This window comes from Chelonia mydas, chromosome 15 (assembly GCF_015237465.2).
Source record: "Chelonia mydas isolate rCheMyd1 chromosome 15, rCheMyd1.pri.v2, whole genome shotgun sequence".
In the NCBI taxonomy this organism is placed as follows: Eukaryota; Metazoa; Chordata; order Testudines; family Cheloniidae; genus Chelonia; species Chelonia mydas.
This window is the reverse complement of record NC_057856.1, coordinates 25,015,911-25,032,812: the sequence shown is the minus strand read 5'-3', so window position 1 is coordinate 25,032,812 and position 16,902 is coordinate 25,015,911. Positions and strand designations below refer to the sequence as shown.

Genomic DNA, 16,902 nt, shown 5'->3' with positions numbered 1-16,902 from the left:
ACATATTTAAGACAGGTGATTACCATCTCAATTTTTTCCATACACAAGCCCAGCACAGCAATGAAAACATACAACAATTCCATTCTTTCACAACCGTTAACAAAAAAAGTCTATGATTCTATATTATGCAATATTGGCTAATTTTAAAAAGCTCTCATTTTTAACCTGCTGAACAGCTGGCGCTGGTGCTGGGGTTGCAAGGCCCATGTCCGCAGGGTCAATATCAAATAGATCATTTGGACTGATTCCACTCTCACTCAAAGCAGCAAGCAACAGATCTTGTCCTGGCTCCACCATCTCTAAAACAAAAATAAATAAGACCACAAGTTACAATTGTAATCATTGTTTATTCTGCAAAACCTTTAGCATTTTATATTTCTTTATCTGATTTCTAAGGGCACAGTCAAATTAGTCAGTCACTTTCATAAAACAAGTTTCAGGGTCTAAATGTGCCCAGAGTCTCTTGACAATGCCTGTGGTTTTGTGCTCAATTTTTCAAAATTAAAAAATATTTCTCACTTACGTACAAGTTCCACATAAACAGGGGATCCAATGAAAACCTAACTATTCACAAGATGCTATCAAATGCATAAAGTAAACAAAGTTTAAAAAACTTTCTTCTAGCCTTTGTCTTGGTAATTGTAGGAGTTTCAAGTAATACTAGTAGGCAAAAGTGGTGAGATGGAAGTGCCATTTATGTTGTGTCCCTTTAAGAACAGCCCCTAAAGCACATTGCCTAAGCAGGGAGAAGTACTTAGCTAGTAGTTAAAAATAATTGGTTTGTTTAGCCTATAACAATTCTGTACCTGCTTAATGAGACAAGAATTTAGGAAAAGTCAGTTAAATTAAGTAGTTCTAGAAATACTTGTTTTATATTAAACTAATAATCTTTTAGTTTTTGTACCATAAATGAATTTAAGAGGATTTTTTGCATAGTGAGCAGGATAGATGGTCAACTGCTGTATTAAGTCAGCATTGGGACACTCAGAGCAAAAGGTAGGCCATGGGCTTTTCAAGCTGTTAAAATTAAGTTTTAATACTGTCCTGGAGTAAATTAAGAAGTCAAATACTCCATGTTTTTGGGTGAGAGGGGAAGCCCAGTTATTACAAATCATAATACAAATATCCCCTTTTATTCCACAAAGGGACTCAGTTTTTGCTCAAACATTACAATTACTCACTTTTCTGTATAGCCTTGCTTGAATTCCTAGAGTTTACTCACTGTTGACTACAGGTGTCTGCACTCTGTGTAGATGAACTCTGTTTAGCTGTAAGCATAGAAAAGGACAAAACATTCAGCATTGTTTCAGAAACATGGTTTTATCCAAAGTTTTCAAAACAATGCTAAGCAGTTTATCCTTGTCTGCACTCATAGCTAAGATATGTTCAACACTTGGTTAACAGCACCTACACTGCTGACAATTGCCAGAACAGGTAACAGACAAAGCTCAAAGATCCAAAATTCTTGTGCTCCCTAGTTCTAGACTGCCCATTGTTGAGGAGATACCTGCTCTCTTCTAGTAATACAAGAGGTACTGGCAAAGATTGAGGTGTCAAAAGAAAAACATGCTAGAACAAACGGATAATGTAAGTTCAGTAAATCATTTTAAGAATGAAGTTAGTAGCTATTACCATAGTGTCTAGGAGCCCTAGTCAAGGATAAGGACCCCACTGCTAGATGCTGTACAAACAGAACAAAAAGATGGCCCTTACCTCAAGGACCTTACAATCTAAGTATAAAACAAGAGACAACAGATGGACACATACGGGGGAGCACAAGGAAACAATGAGGAAATGTTGGTCAATACGACAGGCCGTGATTTCACCACACCAACAGCCTGTTAATTTTTTTGTAGCCTCACGGCAAAGGAGAGCTTTAGGGGGGTTTTGGAGTTGCATAATGAGATGGCTTTGTAGATTTTTACAGGGAAAACTTCCCAAGCAAATGGGCAGCATGGTGGAAGACAGGAATGTACTTGTTTGACAATATAACAAGTAGACAAGCAGAAGCTGGCACTGACAGCTCAACAGCAAATGAGATAATAGGTAGGATGGGGACTGACTGACGGGCCTTGGAAGTGAATACAAGTAGCTTATGTTTGATAGGATAGAGAAAGGGGAGCCAGTGGAGGAATTCGAAGAGGGGGTGACGCTGGATTGTAAAGGCCAAAAAGAAGGATGTTGCAGTCAGTAATCAAGATGCGAGCTGAGAGCTTACTTGATAGTTTTAATTGTAGGGATGAATAAGAAAGGCTGCATCTTAGAGCTGTTATGCAGAAAAAACAGACAAGACTTAGACACGGCCAAGATGTGAGGACAGAGAGAGCCCCAAATCGAAGAGGACGCATCCAGATTTAACTGTCAGTAAAACATATAATCCCATTAAAGCCAGATACTATATCAAAGTATTATAGGGTAACAAATATTGTACTTTTTTCTTTTTTAAGGCATTCAGAGTGACCTTACTTCTGTACTTGGTTCAATTAAATATAAGATACCTACGACATCATGATGAGGAGATCTAGTTGCACTGCTGCTTCCTCAAAGAAAAAGCATCTCACTAGTCTTTTAGAATTATCTGAATAAGTCAATAAACAAATAAAAGAAAAAGGTGACAATTTAAACTTTCATAAGGCCTTTGACCATCCCCCAAAAGAGGCTACTAAAAAAAAACTAAGTAGTCAGTTTAGAAACTGGATTAAGGCAAAAATCAAAGTAGGAAAAAATGATTAATTTTCATCCTGAGAAAAGGTTAACAGTGGGATGCCACAAAGTTCCAGACTGGAACTGGCAGTGATTGGTACATTTATAAATTAACTGGAAAAGGGTGGGAGTAGCAAGGCAACAAAATTTGCAGAAGACATGGTTTAGTCAATACTGGAGAAGTTCCAGGAACTTCAGAAAGAACTTCATAGTGGAAGTAGTAGTTCTATGTGGACATATGCAAAGTAATGCAGATTATTCCCTTCAATGTGAAGTACGCACACACTTTTCTGAATTGACAGTTTACTTAGAACCCAGTAAAGAAACCTGCATATCACTGTTACTAGCTCAATGAAGACTTTTGCTCAATGTGGCCAAAAGAGCAAACAGTGTAAAGGTGAATGGGGAGAGACTAAATGAGGAAATCATAATGGAATTCTACAAATCAACAGAATGTCCCCACCTGGAATACTGTGTTTAGTTTTGGTCACCCCATCTCTATCAGGAGATGGTGGAAATAAAGTAAGCTTAAAGACAGGTGACTAGAATGATTAAGCACAGGGAAAATCTCATGAAAGGCAACTGAAAAGATTGGGACTGTCTATCAAAGTGGAGCTGAGTGAGAGGGGGCATTATAAAAGTATGCAAAAACAATGAATGGGGTGAACAGAAGTTTTCAATCTATCTTCTCCCATAATATAGGAATAAGAGGTGATTTAGAGAACAGAGATGGGACAAATTCAAAACTGGGGTGAAAAAAGACTTTCCTACAAAATGGACAATTAGTCTGTGGAACTCAAAGCAAGACACTTAAAAGTTTAGCGTATATATTAAGAATATCCTGGGTTATAAATATTAACAAACAAGAGATAAATACTCATGCTTGAGTATAAGCCAACAACTAAAAGGGGTAGGAAGAAGCTTTCCGTGGGGGCAAGTTATCTCATACCTGCCCACTGCAGGGTCTACAAAGGATGACCACTAGTTGGAACTAGTATAGCAATTCATATGTTCCTACAACAGTGGCTCTCAAACTTTTTTACAGGTGACCCCTTTCTCATAGCAAGCCTCTGAGTGAGACCCCCCCTATAAATTAAAAGCACTTTTTTATACATTTAACACCATTATAAATGCCGGAGGCAAAGCGGGGTTTGGGGTGGAGGTTGACAGCTCGCAACCCCCAGTTTGAGAACCCCTGTCCTAGAATAATCAAGTTTAGTTTTATACTCACCCTTATATAATTTAAGCACTCCAGCTGTATGATCACAATAATCTCCAGAAGACATCCCAATTGCCACTCTCCCTCATATAAGTCCCTCCACTTTTAAATTCCCTTAAAAATATCTATTGCTAACAATTTAGATTAAGTAAAAGAACTGCAACAGTTTACTTGCATAGCATTCAATTTGGATGACTCTGGACTAGTTAGTTTCAGTAATCTGGTTTCTGAATAATCTGAACAAAGCTATAGTGTTCTGGTTGCAAATACTAGGGGAATACTGAACTCCTGACACTGTCACTGAAGTTAAAAACATTCAATAAATAATAGCTAATCTTATGTTTTGTGAAACTTAACCCATATAACTAAGCCCAACATATAAGTTTCAACTACTCAGTTTTGCTTTAATTTAGAATCCAAAAACACAACAGAAGTACATCAGAAAAAAAGCTACATCTTAATACCTTATTGTTTATATTCTTACATTCAGGTAGTCAAACCTAAAACTAAGCTAATCAAGTCAAAATACAACTCCATAATTTTTACAAAGTATAAGTCTTTTTAGTTAGCATAAGCAAAAGTTACTTTATCAAAAGCCTCTATTTCTTGTATCCCAAGATCCCCACAAAAGTTGCTTTAAAAAGAGTTGACAATATTACAAGCTGTTCCCTAAAATTCTCATTGTTGAATTTTTTTTTAAAGTCGTCTGTAAACTGTCCCAATACTACTAAGCAACAAGACCCAACCTGTTAGAAGAGTCACAAAAAAAGCTGAAGTACAAAACAAAAAATTGTTATACAACTAATAGATGCCTTGACAGCAACGGTACAACTCACTTTTTCTAGAAAGCACAAAGAAAAATCCAAGTTACTGTCATAACAAAAAAGATGCTACAAAAATGGCTCAGAACACATTTTGTATGATGCCACTACAAAGCTATTTTTTCAAGGTAAAAGAGGGTTTCATTAACATTATGTATTACATAAACCCATTTCTTCTCAAATCACGCAAAAATAAGCTTCTGATTTAAGAACAAAACACAACTGCCAATATTCTCAATGCCGTTTTTATTACGGCACGTATCCGTGCCAACCTGCCAATCTTTGTCTCGCACCTTCCCTGTTTTAGCCCTGGTGGAAAGTGCAAAAGCAGCAGCATAAATCTAAGATATTCAGAAACAGATGTCCAGCCTACTTTTTTCCCCAAAAGGAAAGAAGGGTGGTACTAACTTCAAGCCCAGAAAGATTTTCCGTTTTAAAAAAAGCCCCCCTACAGGTCACATAACAATAAATATACCATGACATTTTTAGAACTTCTCTATTCATAAATTGCATTTAACTGTGTGTTTGCAATTGCCACAGTCAGTCAATCTGCTATAACTTCCACCAAACCCTCCAAGCCACTGGCTAATATTTAAAGAATTGATGCCTATGGCATAGCCCCTGTGAACCTAATGTCTCACACCATGTGGAATGCTAAAAACCCAAGGTAACACATCTTATTGTCAAGAGTGCTAACAGCCTTTGCTCACCCTTTAACACTAAAATCCTTGCTGTAGCTTCCATGCAAACATTTTCCCTCTCCACCTCCAGTTGCTACCATACACCGCAAAAAAATGCAATAAACCATACACAACATAAAAATGCAACGAGCAGCCTAAATAAAACAGGTTTGAGAATAACAGCCGTGTTAGTCCGTATTCGCAAAAAGAAAAGGAGTACTTGTGGCACCTTAGAGACTAACCAATTTATTTGAGCATAAGCTTTCGTGAGCTACAGCTCACTCCATCGGATGCATACAGTATGCATCCGATGAAGTGAGCTGTAGCTCACAAAAGCTTATGCTCAAATAAATTGGTTAGTCTCTAAGGTGCCACAAGTACTCCTTTTCTTTTTCCTAAATAAAACAGTGAAAGATAAATCAGGTTTGTAAACTTGTCAGATACTTTTAAACTGTATCCCTTTACATTTCAAGTGATTAGCACAGTGGTTGTCAAACTTTTTTTTTCCTGGCGACCCAGTTGAAGAAAATTGTTGATGCCCGCTTCTCAACAGAGCTGGGGATGAGGAGCTCAGGGTGTGGGAGGGGCTCAGGGTTGGGGCAGAGGATTGGGGTGCGGGGGTGCTGGCTCTGAGGTGGGGCCAGCAATGAGCGGTTTAGGGTGCAAGAGAGGGCTCTGGGTTTGGGGGGGCCTCAGGGCTGGGGACTGGGGTGCAGGCTTACCTCAGGCAGCTCCCAGTTAGCAGCGCGGGGTCAGAACAGGTGGGGACTAGCCTGCCTTAGCCGGGCAGCACCACCGACAGGACTTTTAACAGCCTGGTCGGTGGTGCTCACCAGAGCTGCCGCGACCCATTGCCTTACATTCCGCGACCCAGTACTGGGTCACGACCCGCAGTTTGAAAACCACTAGCTTAGCCCATTCTTTAACAGGATCCATGACCTTCTAAGAATGTATCTATTTCAGAAAGAACTTTTTAACAGATGTAACGTCCCCCTCAACTAAAAAGGTTGGGATCTTATACTTTTTTTTTTTTTTAATTCATAGTGACTTAAAAAGGTGCTGCCTCTCTTCTCAACAAAGTTTAAGAGCATTTCCTTGTTAAGTGATTACTCTCCTTAGCAACCTTTGTTTGTGGTGTGCTGTCAGAGTTAACCGGACCTTGAGGCTCATTCGTTAATCGTTACTGTTTGTGGCATTCAATCCCAACACTGATCCCAGTTGGTCACAAGGACCCTTGAGCACTTTGCTCACTATTCACACAAACATTAACGAACAGGTTCCTCTCCCTAAAGGATCAGCGACCCTCAGCCTCCTAACCTTGCCCACAAACACGTGTTCAGGACATAAACTTCCGGGTTGGGTTAGAATTGGCTGCGTAATTGTGTCCCATAAACTACTTTTGTTTTCAGACCTCCAACACCTTAAGAATTCCCTGAACAACAGCATTAAGCTTACGGAGATGAAAGGAGGTCCTACAAAAACAACATTTAAAGCCAGTGAAGCACCAAGGACCAAACATCTTTTCCAGCTAGTCTTCTCCCATCACTAGAGAGGCTCTATTTGTAACAATGAACATTCTCCCTCTCCACCTCCAATTGCTACCATACACAGCACAGTAATCTGTCCTGAGATAATTTCTTACATTACCCCAAGTGATCTGAAATGCCTTGTCAAAAAATAAGATCACAATAAAATTTACTTGAGATTATTAGCAAGGATTCTGCTAGGACGACAAGACATACAGAACTCAAACTGGAAAAAGCACTGGTCTCACAAGCTCTGCCTCCTTCAGAAACCAAAATGAGATGCCACACATATTAGACTGTGCAGATATTCAAAACATCACCATACAAGATCTGATGGATTCCTTAGGCTTGGCTCCTCTGCAATGGGTTCACATACCCCCAGGCAAGTCTGGAATAAGGCAAAGGAAAAATAGGTACATGCCTAGCACTCTGGCTCTTAGTGTCGTGCAACGACATCAGAATTTAAGTTTTCAATTTAAAAAAATATATATATTACTAGTCATCATAGCTGCAAAGAAAATCCTGAAAGCAACCCAAGTTTAGTTAATACAGCAATGTCTGCTCAAGCCTGCAGACAGCCTCCAGCACAGGGAGGAGCCACCTTTCCAGAAAAAAAAAACAATCCCCAACCATGGAGGAGGGGAAGCTCAGACGTGTCACTGGATGGGGGAAAAAATTGGTGTCCCCCTCCCAAGCAACATTTAATTGTTGAGTCAAAAAGAAATTAGTGCCTCAGACTGTGCAGATTTTCATCCCTCTCCTTTCTTTCCTTACATGCAGTTATCATCATGACTATGTTTAAATTGTAATTGGGAATTTAAGTTAGCACCTCCATTGAAATGAATGAGTCAGTTCACAGTTCTCAACAACAATTATTCCCTAAGAGCTAGATACTTGAAAAAAAGAAAAAAAAAACCCTGAAAAGTAAGATTCTGGAGAATGAGAGTGTCTACAATAAAGTATTGGGGGTCACCAACCTCTCTCTACTTCAGTCCAGAAGACAGTACTAGTATACACTGAGTTACGCAAGACAGTTCTTTTCAATTATCTGTCTGCTCCTGGAACCCTCCTCAAGCACCTACAGTTAATGTCAATCTCTCACACCATTTTAGCACCAGATGAGAAAAGAACTTATTCTAGACAACAAGGGATAGATTGTGGGAAGGAAGAAGGTGGGGGAGATATATCCTATTTTCATTTTTCAGAAGTGTCATTTTTAGATTCAGGTAAAGTTATGGCCCTTGTAAGCATGTAGTGTACTTCTGAAACCTGTCAATACGAATACTGTATCATAACACAATATACACCATTGTATACATACATCAATTTCCATCAGGCAGATCAAGCCCCAAAAATCTAGGAGTAATAAAAAAGTTGTGAAACTTTAACAGTTTCATTTTTAAAAAAAGTAAATGAAAATTGTTGAAGTCTAAACATCTATAAACTTTAAATACTGTCCCACTGTATTAGTTAATGAAAACTAAGCGAAACTTATTAAGCAACATAAAATGCAATGAGTAGCCTAAAAAAACAGTGAAAAATAAATAAGATTTGTAAATTTGTCACATAATTTTCAACTGTATCCCTTTACACTTCAACTGATTAGCCCATTCTTTAAACAGGATACATGACCTGCTAAGAATGTATCTATTTCAGAGAGAACTTTTAAACAAACATAACCTCCCCCTCAAATAAAAAGATTGGGATATCATCTTTTTTAAAAAAAATTCATAGTGACTGAAAAAGACGAGGCCTCTCTTCTCAATAAAGTTTAGGAGCATTTCCTTGTTAAGTGATTACTCTCCCCAGCAACCTTTGTGGTGTGCTGTCAGAGTTAACCGGACCTTGAGGCTCATTCGTTAATCGTTACTGTTTGTGGCATTCAATCCCAACATTGATCCCAGTTGATCGCAGGGACCCCTGAGCACTTTGCTCGCTATTCACACAAACGTTAACGAACAGATTCCTCTCACTAAAGGGTCAGCGACCCTCAGCCTCCTAACCTTGCCCACAAACACGTGTTCAGGACATAAACTTCCGGGTTGGGTTAGAATTGGCTGCGTAATTGCGTCCCATAAACTACTTTTGTTTTCAGACCTCCAACACCTTAAGAATTCCCTTAACAGCAGCATTAAGTTTACAGAGATCGTAGGAGCTTCTACAAATACAATATTTAAAGCCAGTGAAGCACCAAAGGCCAAACCTCTTTTCCAGCTAGTCTTCTCCCATCGCTAGGGAGTCTCTATTTGCAACAATTAACGAAGCGATTAAGTAGACACAAACGACAATGATTAGAAATATTAGATAATGAGGAGATTTTGCTTAACCAACCAGAAAACGGGGGGAAGAGGGGGGACTCGCCCCGCCACGTTATAAGGGCCACAAGTTCTCTCTGCCGTTATCCACCGGATCCTACAAGACTATTTCAATAAACCCAGGAGCTGAAACTTCGCCGTACAGATACGTGCTACCAGCCAACGGCAAGAAAGTTCGCTCTCTTCTGGGGCAGTGACCCCCGCAGGTGTAACAGGGCGAGCCGGCCCCACACCGCCTATCCAACCCCCATCCCGCCACGCTGGAGCGATTAGCGCCCTCCACCCAACAAGACTTCAGAAGGGTATGGGGGGGGGCAGGGTCTCTGCCGTCAAGGGGACACTCTGGGGGAGCCCGTCACTGCGGGGCCGGCTGCTCGGGTTGGGGGTCACGCTTAGAGGAAGGGGCTGCACGGGCGATCGACATCCCCCTGCCCACCGAGTCCCCACCTCCAGACAATGCCCATGCACCGGCCGCTCCTCACCCCGCGTGGCTCCCGCCAAGGGCCTCCTACCCGCACTGTCTGGGGCCAGAGTGGGGGAGGCCGTGGGACAATGCCTGGCCCCGCTTGGTGCGTGGCTGCCCAGACCGGGAGCTGAGGGGGGGAACCCCGCGACTGCCGCGGCCCCGTCGAGCAGGGACCGCCTGAGGCGGCGGGGGAGCCCCCCCACCCCGCGGTGTCGGGCAAGAAGGCAGGGCAGGACTCACTCGCTCTCGATCCCTCCACGGCCGCTCCTGGAAGTATCCGCCGCCAGCCCCGCCGTCCGACGCTTTCTAACTCACCGCCGCCATGTTTGCCCGCCCTGCCTCCCCTCTCATGGAGGAGGGGCCTAGGGCCGGCGGCGGCGCCGCCGCAACACGTGACCTCACCGCTTGGCGCCCCTCCTCCCGCCGGACGCCGCGCGCCACATCCACGGGACACCAGTATGTCGCGTCGCGGCTGGGCGCGCGCTCTGCACCACCTGACTTGTTCTCACTGCCCCTCCCATCAGAGGAGTGGCCATCTCTTCTTCTCCCCGCGTTCTCTCCCATCACGTGACGCGGTGCCTTTAGCTCCCGTGGGTTGAGGGTGAAGGAAGAAATTCCTGGACCGCTCGACGGAGGTCCCCGACCGCCCCGGGGCCCGACTTCTTCTGTCGGGACTAGCCCATGGTAGTTGCCGTAGACGAGAATGTCAGTGCAGGCCCAGTTTTCGGTGGGTGGGGGAGGGGAGAGCGACAAGTCGGCTGCTAGGAGTCACGTGATCCCGTACGCTGGCGATCGTTGGCGTGCGTGCGTGCGTACGCAAGACGGGAGGCGCCGTCGTCTGCTGCGCGTGGCACGATGGGAGAAGGGTCTGAACCAGAGCCATGGTGATGAGGTCACGGTTGTAGGGTTAGGCGCGTGCGCAAAGTTTAGCGTCAGTGAGGGCCTTAGAGAGGATGAGCGCAGGCGCGGGATTGTCCCGCTTGCTGCGTCTTCTTCCGCCGCGCCCTGGACTCGTGCGCCTCACAGGTTCCTTGCCTGGGTGGCCTTGAGTGCTGCTGCGGCCGGGCCTGGCAGAGCTGCGGCGGGGTGACAGTCCCTGAGCGGGCCCGCAGGTGCAGCATGCTAAGCTGCAGAGGCGGCGCTAGCCCACTGGGGGCCCTACACAGGAATATTTGCCCCCCACCCACCCACACTCAAATAGCGAATAGCCCTCCCCCGTGGAGCTGCTCAGGGCCCTCACCAGCTGCTTAGTCTGCTTATAGCAGGTGCTGCTAAACTGAGGAGGGGAGAGGTGCGTGGGGCAGTGGGCAGTCGGCTGCCTTCCCGTGCCCCTCCCTGGCAGTTGCTATTCTTGCAGCCTCTGCTCCTGCTTGGCACATGCCTGGCACCCTGCATGTCCAGTGAACACTAAATCGGTGCGAGTTAGGCCCCTCTACGGTACCCACCCCATGGCTAAGGGGAACCATTGGTTATGTGGTTACTAAACCGGGCCTCTCGTGTATTCTTTAGATGCATAACACGTCGTGTTAGGTGCTCTTTACCTCTAGAGGCATAAAACTTTCAGCAGTCTAGTAGGGTCTGTGACAAGATCCTACTGAACGACTTCCCAACACCGAGATCACCTGAACTACAGACTTCCTGGCTTAAGTGCACAGTTCTCACTGCTGTTTTTTCTCTTAGGAAGTGTCTTCTCGTGAATTGGAGGACTCCTGCCCAGCTCAAGGGCTCTGCAATGAGAGCCGTCTCTGCTACTCCATCACGGACCTTAAGAGCCTGCACTGTAAAAAAATAAAAACTGTAGGCTTGGTGCATTAAGTTTTCTCTACAGACAGCGACAAGCCTGATGCATAAAATAGTCTACATAAACTACAAAGAGCCCAGTATGCTTGAAAACTTTATGTGCTGACATGTCTTTTTATGACATCTTTATTTTAGTTTTCAGGGCTCCTTTTATTTAAAAAAAAGTAGACACCACAAAGCTTTGTTAACTTACAGGTAAGATTGCTACAATGAATAATGATGTTTATCCAAATTATGAAACAAAAATATTGTAATTTAAACTTTGAACATTTAAGAAGGATGCAGGTTATTTATCTTTAATGTGAACTGAGGAGCCATAAAATATATTGTTAAAATCTTTATATAGGCATTGGTATAAAATAACTAAAAATATTCAGTGATGCTCGCTCCTTCATTATAGGTAGGTATTCCATTTTTACACAATAGAAATGAGAATATAAAGGATGAAAATGACTAGTTAGGGTAAATTGTATAAATATTAATCTTACATTTCACACATTTGATTAGCTACATTACTGATGTGAAAAAAATCATTGTACCCATTCCAAAAATAAACTTAACTCTGACCACAAGACATACTTTTAAACTTTCAGCATAAACAGCACTTAATTTTATAGTTAAAGTTATCCATATATTAGTGTTATGTATTGCAGCTTGTTATAAAATTTATTAAGCTTCACATTTGAACAGAAAATATTATGTATGTGCAATATGACTGAGTTAACATTGCTATGGGAACCTTAACTTTTGCATGTTGAAAATTGTATGTGATAAGGTAATGAACGACTGAGTATTAGTTTATATCATTAAGATTGCATGTTTGTCCCTGGCAGATGCCATATTAATAGTGTATTAATAAAGTTTCAAGCATTTGTTTTCCTAGGGAGTTTTATAAAAGTATCTCTAATGCTCAGCATCTTTGGAGATCAGGAACTCAGGAGCAGAGCTCCACAGGCCTGACACTCTATTTCTGCAGAGCTAAGAATCTCTGCAGACTGATGCTTAGGTCCTGCAGAGCTCTTAAATTCTGCAGAGCCAAAGCATCTCTGTAGCGTATAAGTGGGGTGTAAATTAGATCAATCTAGTTACCATGCTTGAAATAAAGCAGATCAGGCTTATCACTTAGGCCTCAAACATTTAGGGGGAAGGAAATCTGGCCAGAGGTGACAGGAATGTGTAAAATGCAGCTACCTAATGCCTGACTATTACCTCTTAACCACTTTGAATAAAAGCATACTTAACTAGCTGTGCACAGTCTATGTGCAGCATATGTAACATTAAGTGCACCTGTGTAAATGTAAAAATTTCTGCCATGAAATATAAAATGTTTTAATGCTGTTGTATAATTCCTGTATTCAAGCCCTGATTCAGAAAGATACATAGGCTCCTGCCAGTCTGCAAGGAGTAATGCATGTGCTTAACTTTATGCACTGTGAGTAGACTGGAATGGAACTTGCAGTATGTAAAATTAAGCACATGCATAAGTCTTGGCAGGACTGGGTCCTTCATCATGTACCTAACTTTGAGATACTCCTGTGCTTAAGTATCTTGCTGAATTGGGCCACATTGGGTACTGGTATTTAAATGCCTAAATCCCATTGAAATCAATGGGAGTTAGGCACCCAAACACCTTTAAGGATTTGGGCCTGACACTTTTCATTTTCAGCAGCTGCTGTCCTGGATGCTGTCAACCATTTCCCACCCCTGTCCCCCAATATAGGAAATGTAATTAGTCATATCCTGCTATTATAATTAAAATGTTAACTAGTAATATATGGTCTTATATCAAATCATTCTACGTAATGTAACATCACACTGCCAGGCTTTTATTGGTCAGGCATTATTTTTTCCATCACTACATTTTTCTTTTATAAGTGAGTGAGTTATCTTTAGGGGTGAGACTGATGGATTGTTGAGTCAACACTTCATCTTGTAAGGAAATACTTGTGTAAAATTTATGAAAAGTGCTTATCTATAAATGTGATGCCTGCTAGATAAGTCAAAGAATACATAATAAGAACTAACACAATCAGTTGCAAATGTGTGAGTTGATTAGAAGGGAAAAATGTGTTTTAATTCAGCACTGCTAAAAGATCAGAACTTTAAAACACAAATCTATATTAAAAGCTTATTTTGTGCTGAAGACTTTCACACTAAGTGCTTTCTTCCCTTTTTAAGCAAATCTAATGTTTTGCCTTAACTTTGCCCACATAAAATGTTTTAATAGTCATCTGCAGTGTTTTTTTGTGGCTGCTATTACAAATACTAAAAGAGATTATGCTTAGGTGACTGGGTTTTGAAGCTGGCACTAGTAACAACCATGGTGCTGTCTATGGAGACTGAGTAAACGAACAACTCCCATGTGTGCTAAGTGCGCTGAATCATGGTGACTGGCTGCAACAGACAAACCGACTCCTTGGGGTTACAGACTCATGCATGATGAAATACAATTACCCCCATATTAGCCTTTTCATCTCTAGCTCCCTAATGAGAACTAAGAGAAAAGACAGTGTTTTTTGTCATTTAATAGTGGTGATAAAACATACCAAAAAAATGGTATCTACACTGTCCAGAGCAGCAGACTGTTTTAGATTACACTGTTTTCTTTGTTGTTCTGGAGATGATGGTTACTTAGTTTGTTTTTTGCCCCCTAGTGGCTGCCCGTGGATCCACAATTTCAAATTCAAATTTTATTTTCACAGAAAACTTTTTAAAATGTCCAAGATTTGACTTTACAAGAAAAAAGTTAAATACAGACAAGCTAATGTGTTGATCTCATCACCAAAGCGACTTCAAACTTTAGGTATAGTAACCTCAAATTAGCTTAGGGAGAGATTAGTTAAAGGTGATCTGTAAAACTTTGTTTCTCTGAAGTGTAGAAAGAGGGCCTGCATTTTTAAGACTTTTTTTTTCTTTCTTGTTCTTTACATAGGAATCTGAACTATTGTCTTCCCTGTTTTTCCTGGAGAATCTATTGGAGGTCTCATTGAAGGGGAAGTGGGTGAAGGGAGATGAATTTTAACAAATACATTCACTTTCCTAAATGTTCATTAGGCATCGCAGTTAAATAGTTGTTAACAAAAGGAAGAGTTTTGAAGTCTGACTAAAATCCCTTTCCTCCTCCATTGCTTTCATTCTCTTGGCTCTTATCATGACATCGCTTAACTAGCGTGCCAGGCTAAACAGGAACTGAAATTCTAATGGTAAAAAATTATCAGGAAAAACCCCTTTTATAATTAAACAACCAACCAACAAACAAAAAAAAGTTCAGACCTTCTTTATACTGTACATCATAAAGAAGCACCAAAGTACACAGGCCCAATTTGCTTTTTCCAATGCAGGTCACCTTTAACCAAAAAAAAGAGCGCAAGGATACCCCTCTGCATGGATCAGAGTGTTGGATAGTGATTTTCCAACCCTAACCTTCACTTTCTGTTTGGAGGTTTGGCATGGGGGCGTTAATCTCGTGGTATAAGCAGCAGCAGAACTGAGAGCAGCATCAAGAGCGGTCAGGCTCAGGCACTGTCCCAGCCTATGAAATGTCTACCTTATAGATTTTTGCATTGGTGTACTACACCAGCGCAACCCTTTTGTATAGATTCACTGCACCAGTGGAAAAAGAGAGCTTGCAACATTTGTGCAAAAATCCGTGAAGTAGACAAGCCTTTGGACTTCCTACAAATGTAAAAAGTGGTTTACAGTGTTTTCATGCAAATGTGTAGAATCCGCCCTCTATGATGTTTGATGTATGATGCCCTCAGCTCCGTTTGGCTGTCTGACATTCTATTACGTTTTTTGTTACATATTTTGTAGGGTGTAAAATACTACTGATAATTTACTATTCTACTTGAAGGTCAGAACTGTGTCCCAGATAGTATAGTGGAACTGCAGGAGGTGCTTCAAAGCACTGTGTTCTCTCTCCACTCAACTTACTCTTGTGTCTTTGTCCCATTGATTTGTTATAATTAGGTTTTTGATTTTGTTAAATGTAGGTAAAAAAATGGGTGAAACGGTGCAGTAAAAATGGGGGGGGGGGTAGGTTAAAATAGTTTTAACTATAGAGTTGTCCTTTGAGGGTTTTATGTAAAAGGCTGTACTTTTATGTGGGTTTTGATATTTCTCTGATGAGCACAATATAAAATCTATTTCTAAGTCATATGAGATGACATACATTGTCAGTTGCATCTTCCATGGATGTTCCATCATTTTGCTTTGTACAAAGTCTGTGCTAAAATTTAAACAATATTTACATCAAGTGTCAGGAATGGCCATCTCAGCCTTAATTATGGCATCTAACATATATTAAATAGTATCTGCAGGTGCACAAGCTAAAATGCCAAGGTAGTAGCAGTTTGAGAGCCATAATTTGAAGGTGGTTTATTTATATCTTTTGTATTCTGTGTGCTTTGCTACCATAGCAGTCAGAACTATGTTTTAATAAAATCAGATAAATATAATATTACTTCAATTGTAACTCCTTAAGGCAAGGACTTCCTTCCTTTGTGTGTGTGGACAGTGCTTAGTACATTGGTTGGGGGGCCTATCACAATATAAATTATTATTATAACTATTGCTTTTCTGTTTTATAACCACCTTATCACTTTCAGTTCTGCTGATGCTTGGTCTGCACCAGGGTTGGCCAACCTGAGCCTGAGAAGGAGGCAGAATTTACCAATTTACATTGCCAAAGAGCCACAGTAATACGTCAGCAGCTCTCGTCCACTTCCCAGTCCCCAGCGCCTCCCAGCTACCGGCAGCCCCCACCAATGAGTGCCTACTCCTGCTACCCACTGCAATCAGCTGTTTCACAGGAGGCTATGGGGGGAGAGGGGAGGAGCGAGGGCATGGCAGGCTCTTGGGAAGGGGTGGAGTTGGGGCAGAGCAGGGGGTTGAGTAGCGAGCACCCCCCAGAACATTGGAAAGTTAGCATCTATAGTTCCAGCCCTGAAATCAGTGCCTAGGTGAGGAGCTGCATATTAACTTTGGAGCCACAGGTTGGCCACCCCTGGTCTACACTTAAAAGTTGTAGCTTGAAAAAACACACACCTTGAGTGACATAGCTATGCCAACCTAACCACCAGTGTAGACACAGCCATGTTGATGGAAGAATACTTCCGTTGATGTCATCATCATCACTGAGGGAGGTGGTGTTCCTACATGGGCAGAAGAATGCTTTCTGTCAACGTACGCTGCATCTGCGATACAGTGTTGTGCCAGAAGAGCCTCCATAAACAATCCTAAACCGGGGAGAATGGGAGGCACGGAGAGTAGATGATATAGGCCTGATGCTTCACTGAGGTCCACATGGCAGAACTCTGCACCCATGTAGAGGTCATTGCAGGACCTAGGACATGGTGTTTAAAATGTCTCTG

General features: G+C 41.8%; 1 protein-coding gene and 1 long non-coding RNA gene across 16 annotated transcripts in view; one reads left to right on the top strand and one right to left on the bottom strand.

Annotated features, from left to right (window-relative positions):
- The window catches only part of SBNO1 (strawberry notch homolog 1), a 42,110-nt gene extending 31,571 nt beyond the window's left edge, over positions 1-10,539 (bottom strand). For 2 of the 15 annotated variants that reach the window (XM_043529165.1, XM_043529168.1), the window contains exons 1-3: positions 9,971-10,159; positions 8,271-8,305; positions 166-299 (exon numbers count right to left, since the gene is read on the bottom strand). In XM_043529165.1, coding sequence (XP_043385100.1) covers positions 166-297 — 132 coding nt within the window. In that variant the 5' untranslated portion in view covers positions 298-299; positions 8,271-8,305; positions 9,971-10,159. Of the gene's footprint in view, positions 1-165; positions 300-1,181; positions 1,269-2,502; positions 2,579-7,274; positions 7,338-8,270; positions 8,306-9,970 lie in introns of all 15 variants that reach the window. The other 13 variants (XM_043529164.1, XM_043529167.1, XM_037878880.2 and 10 more) reach the window with 10 other exon arrangements.
- Positions 10,540-10,585: 46 nt separating this feature from the next.
- Positions 10,586-15,987, top strand: LOC114019172. Its single transcript, XR_003564281.3, has 2 exons — positions 10,586-10,842; positions 11,411-15,987. It is a non-coding gene; the product is annotated as an uncharacterized LOC114019172 (long non-coding RNA).
- The last annotated feature ends 915 nt before the right edge of the window (positions 15,988-16,902 follow it).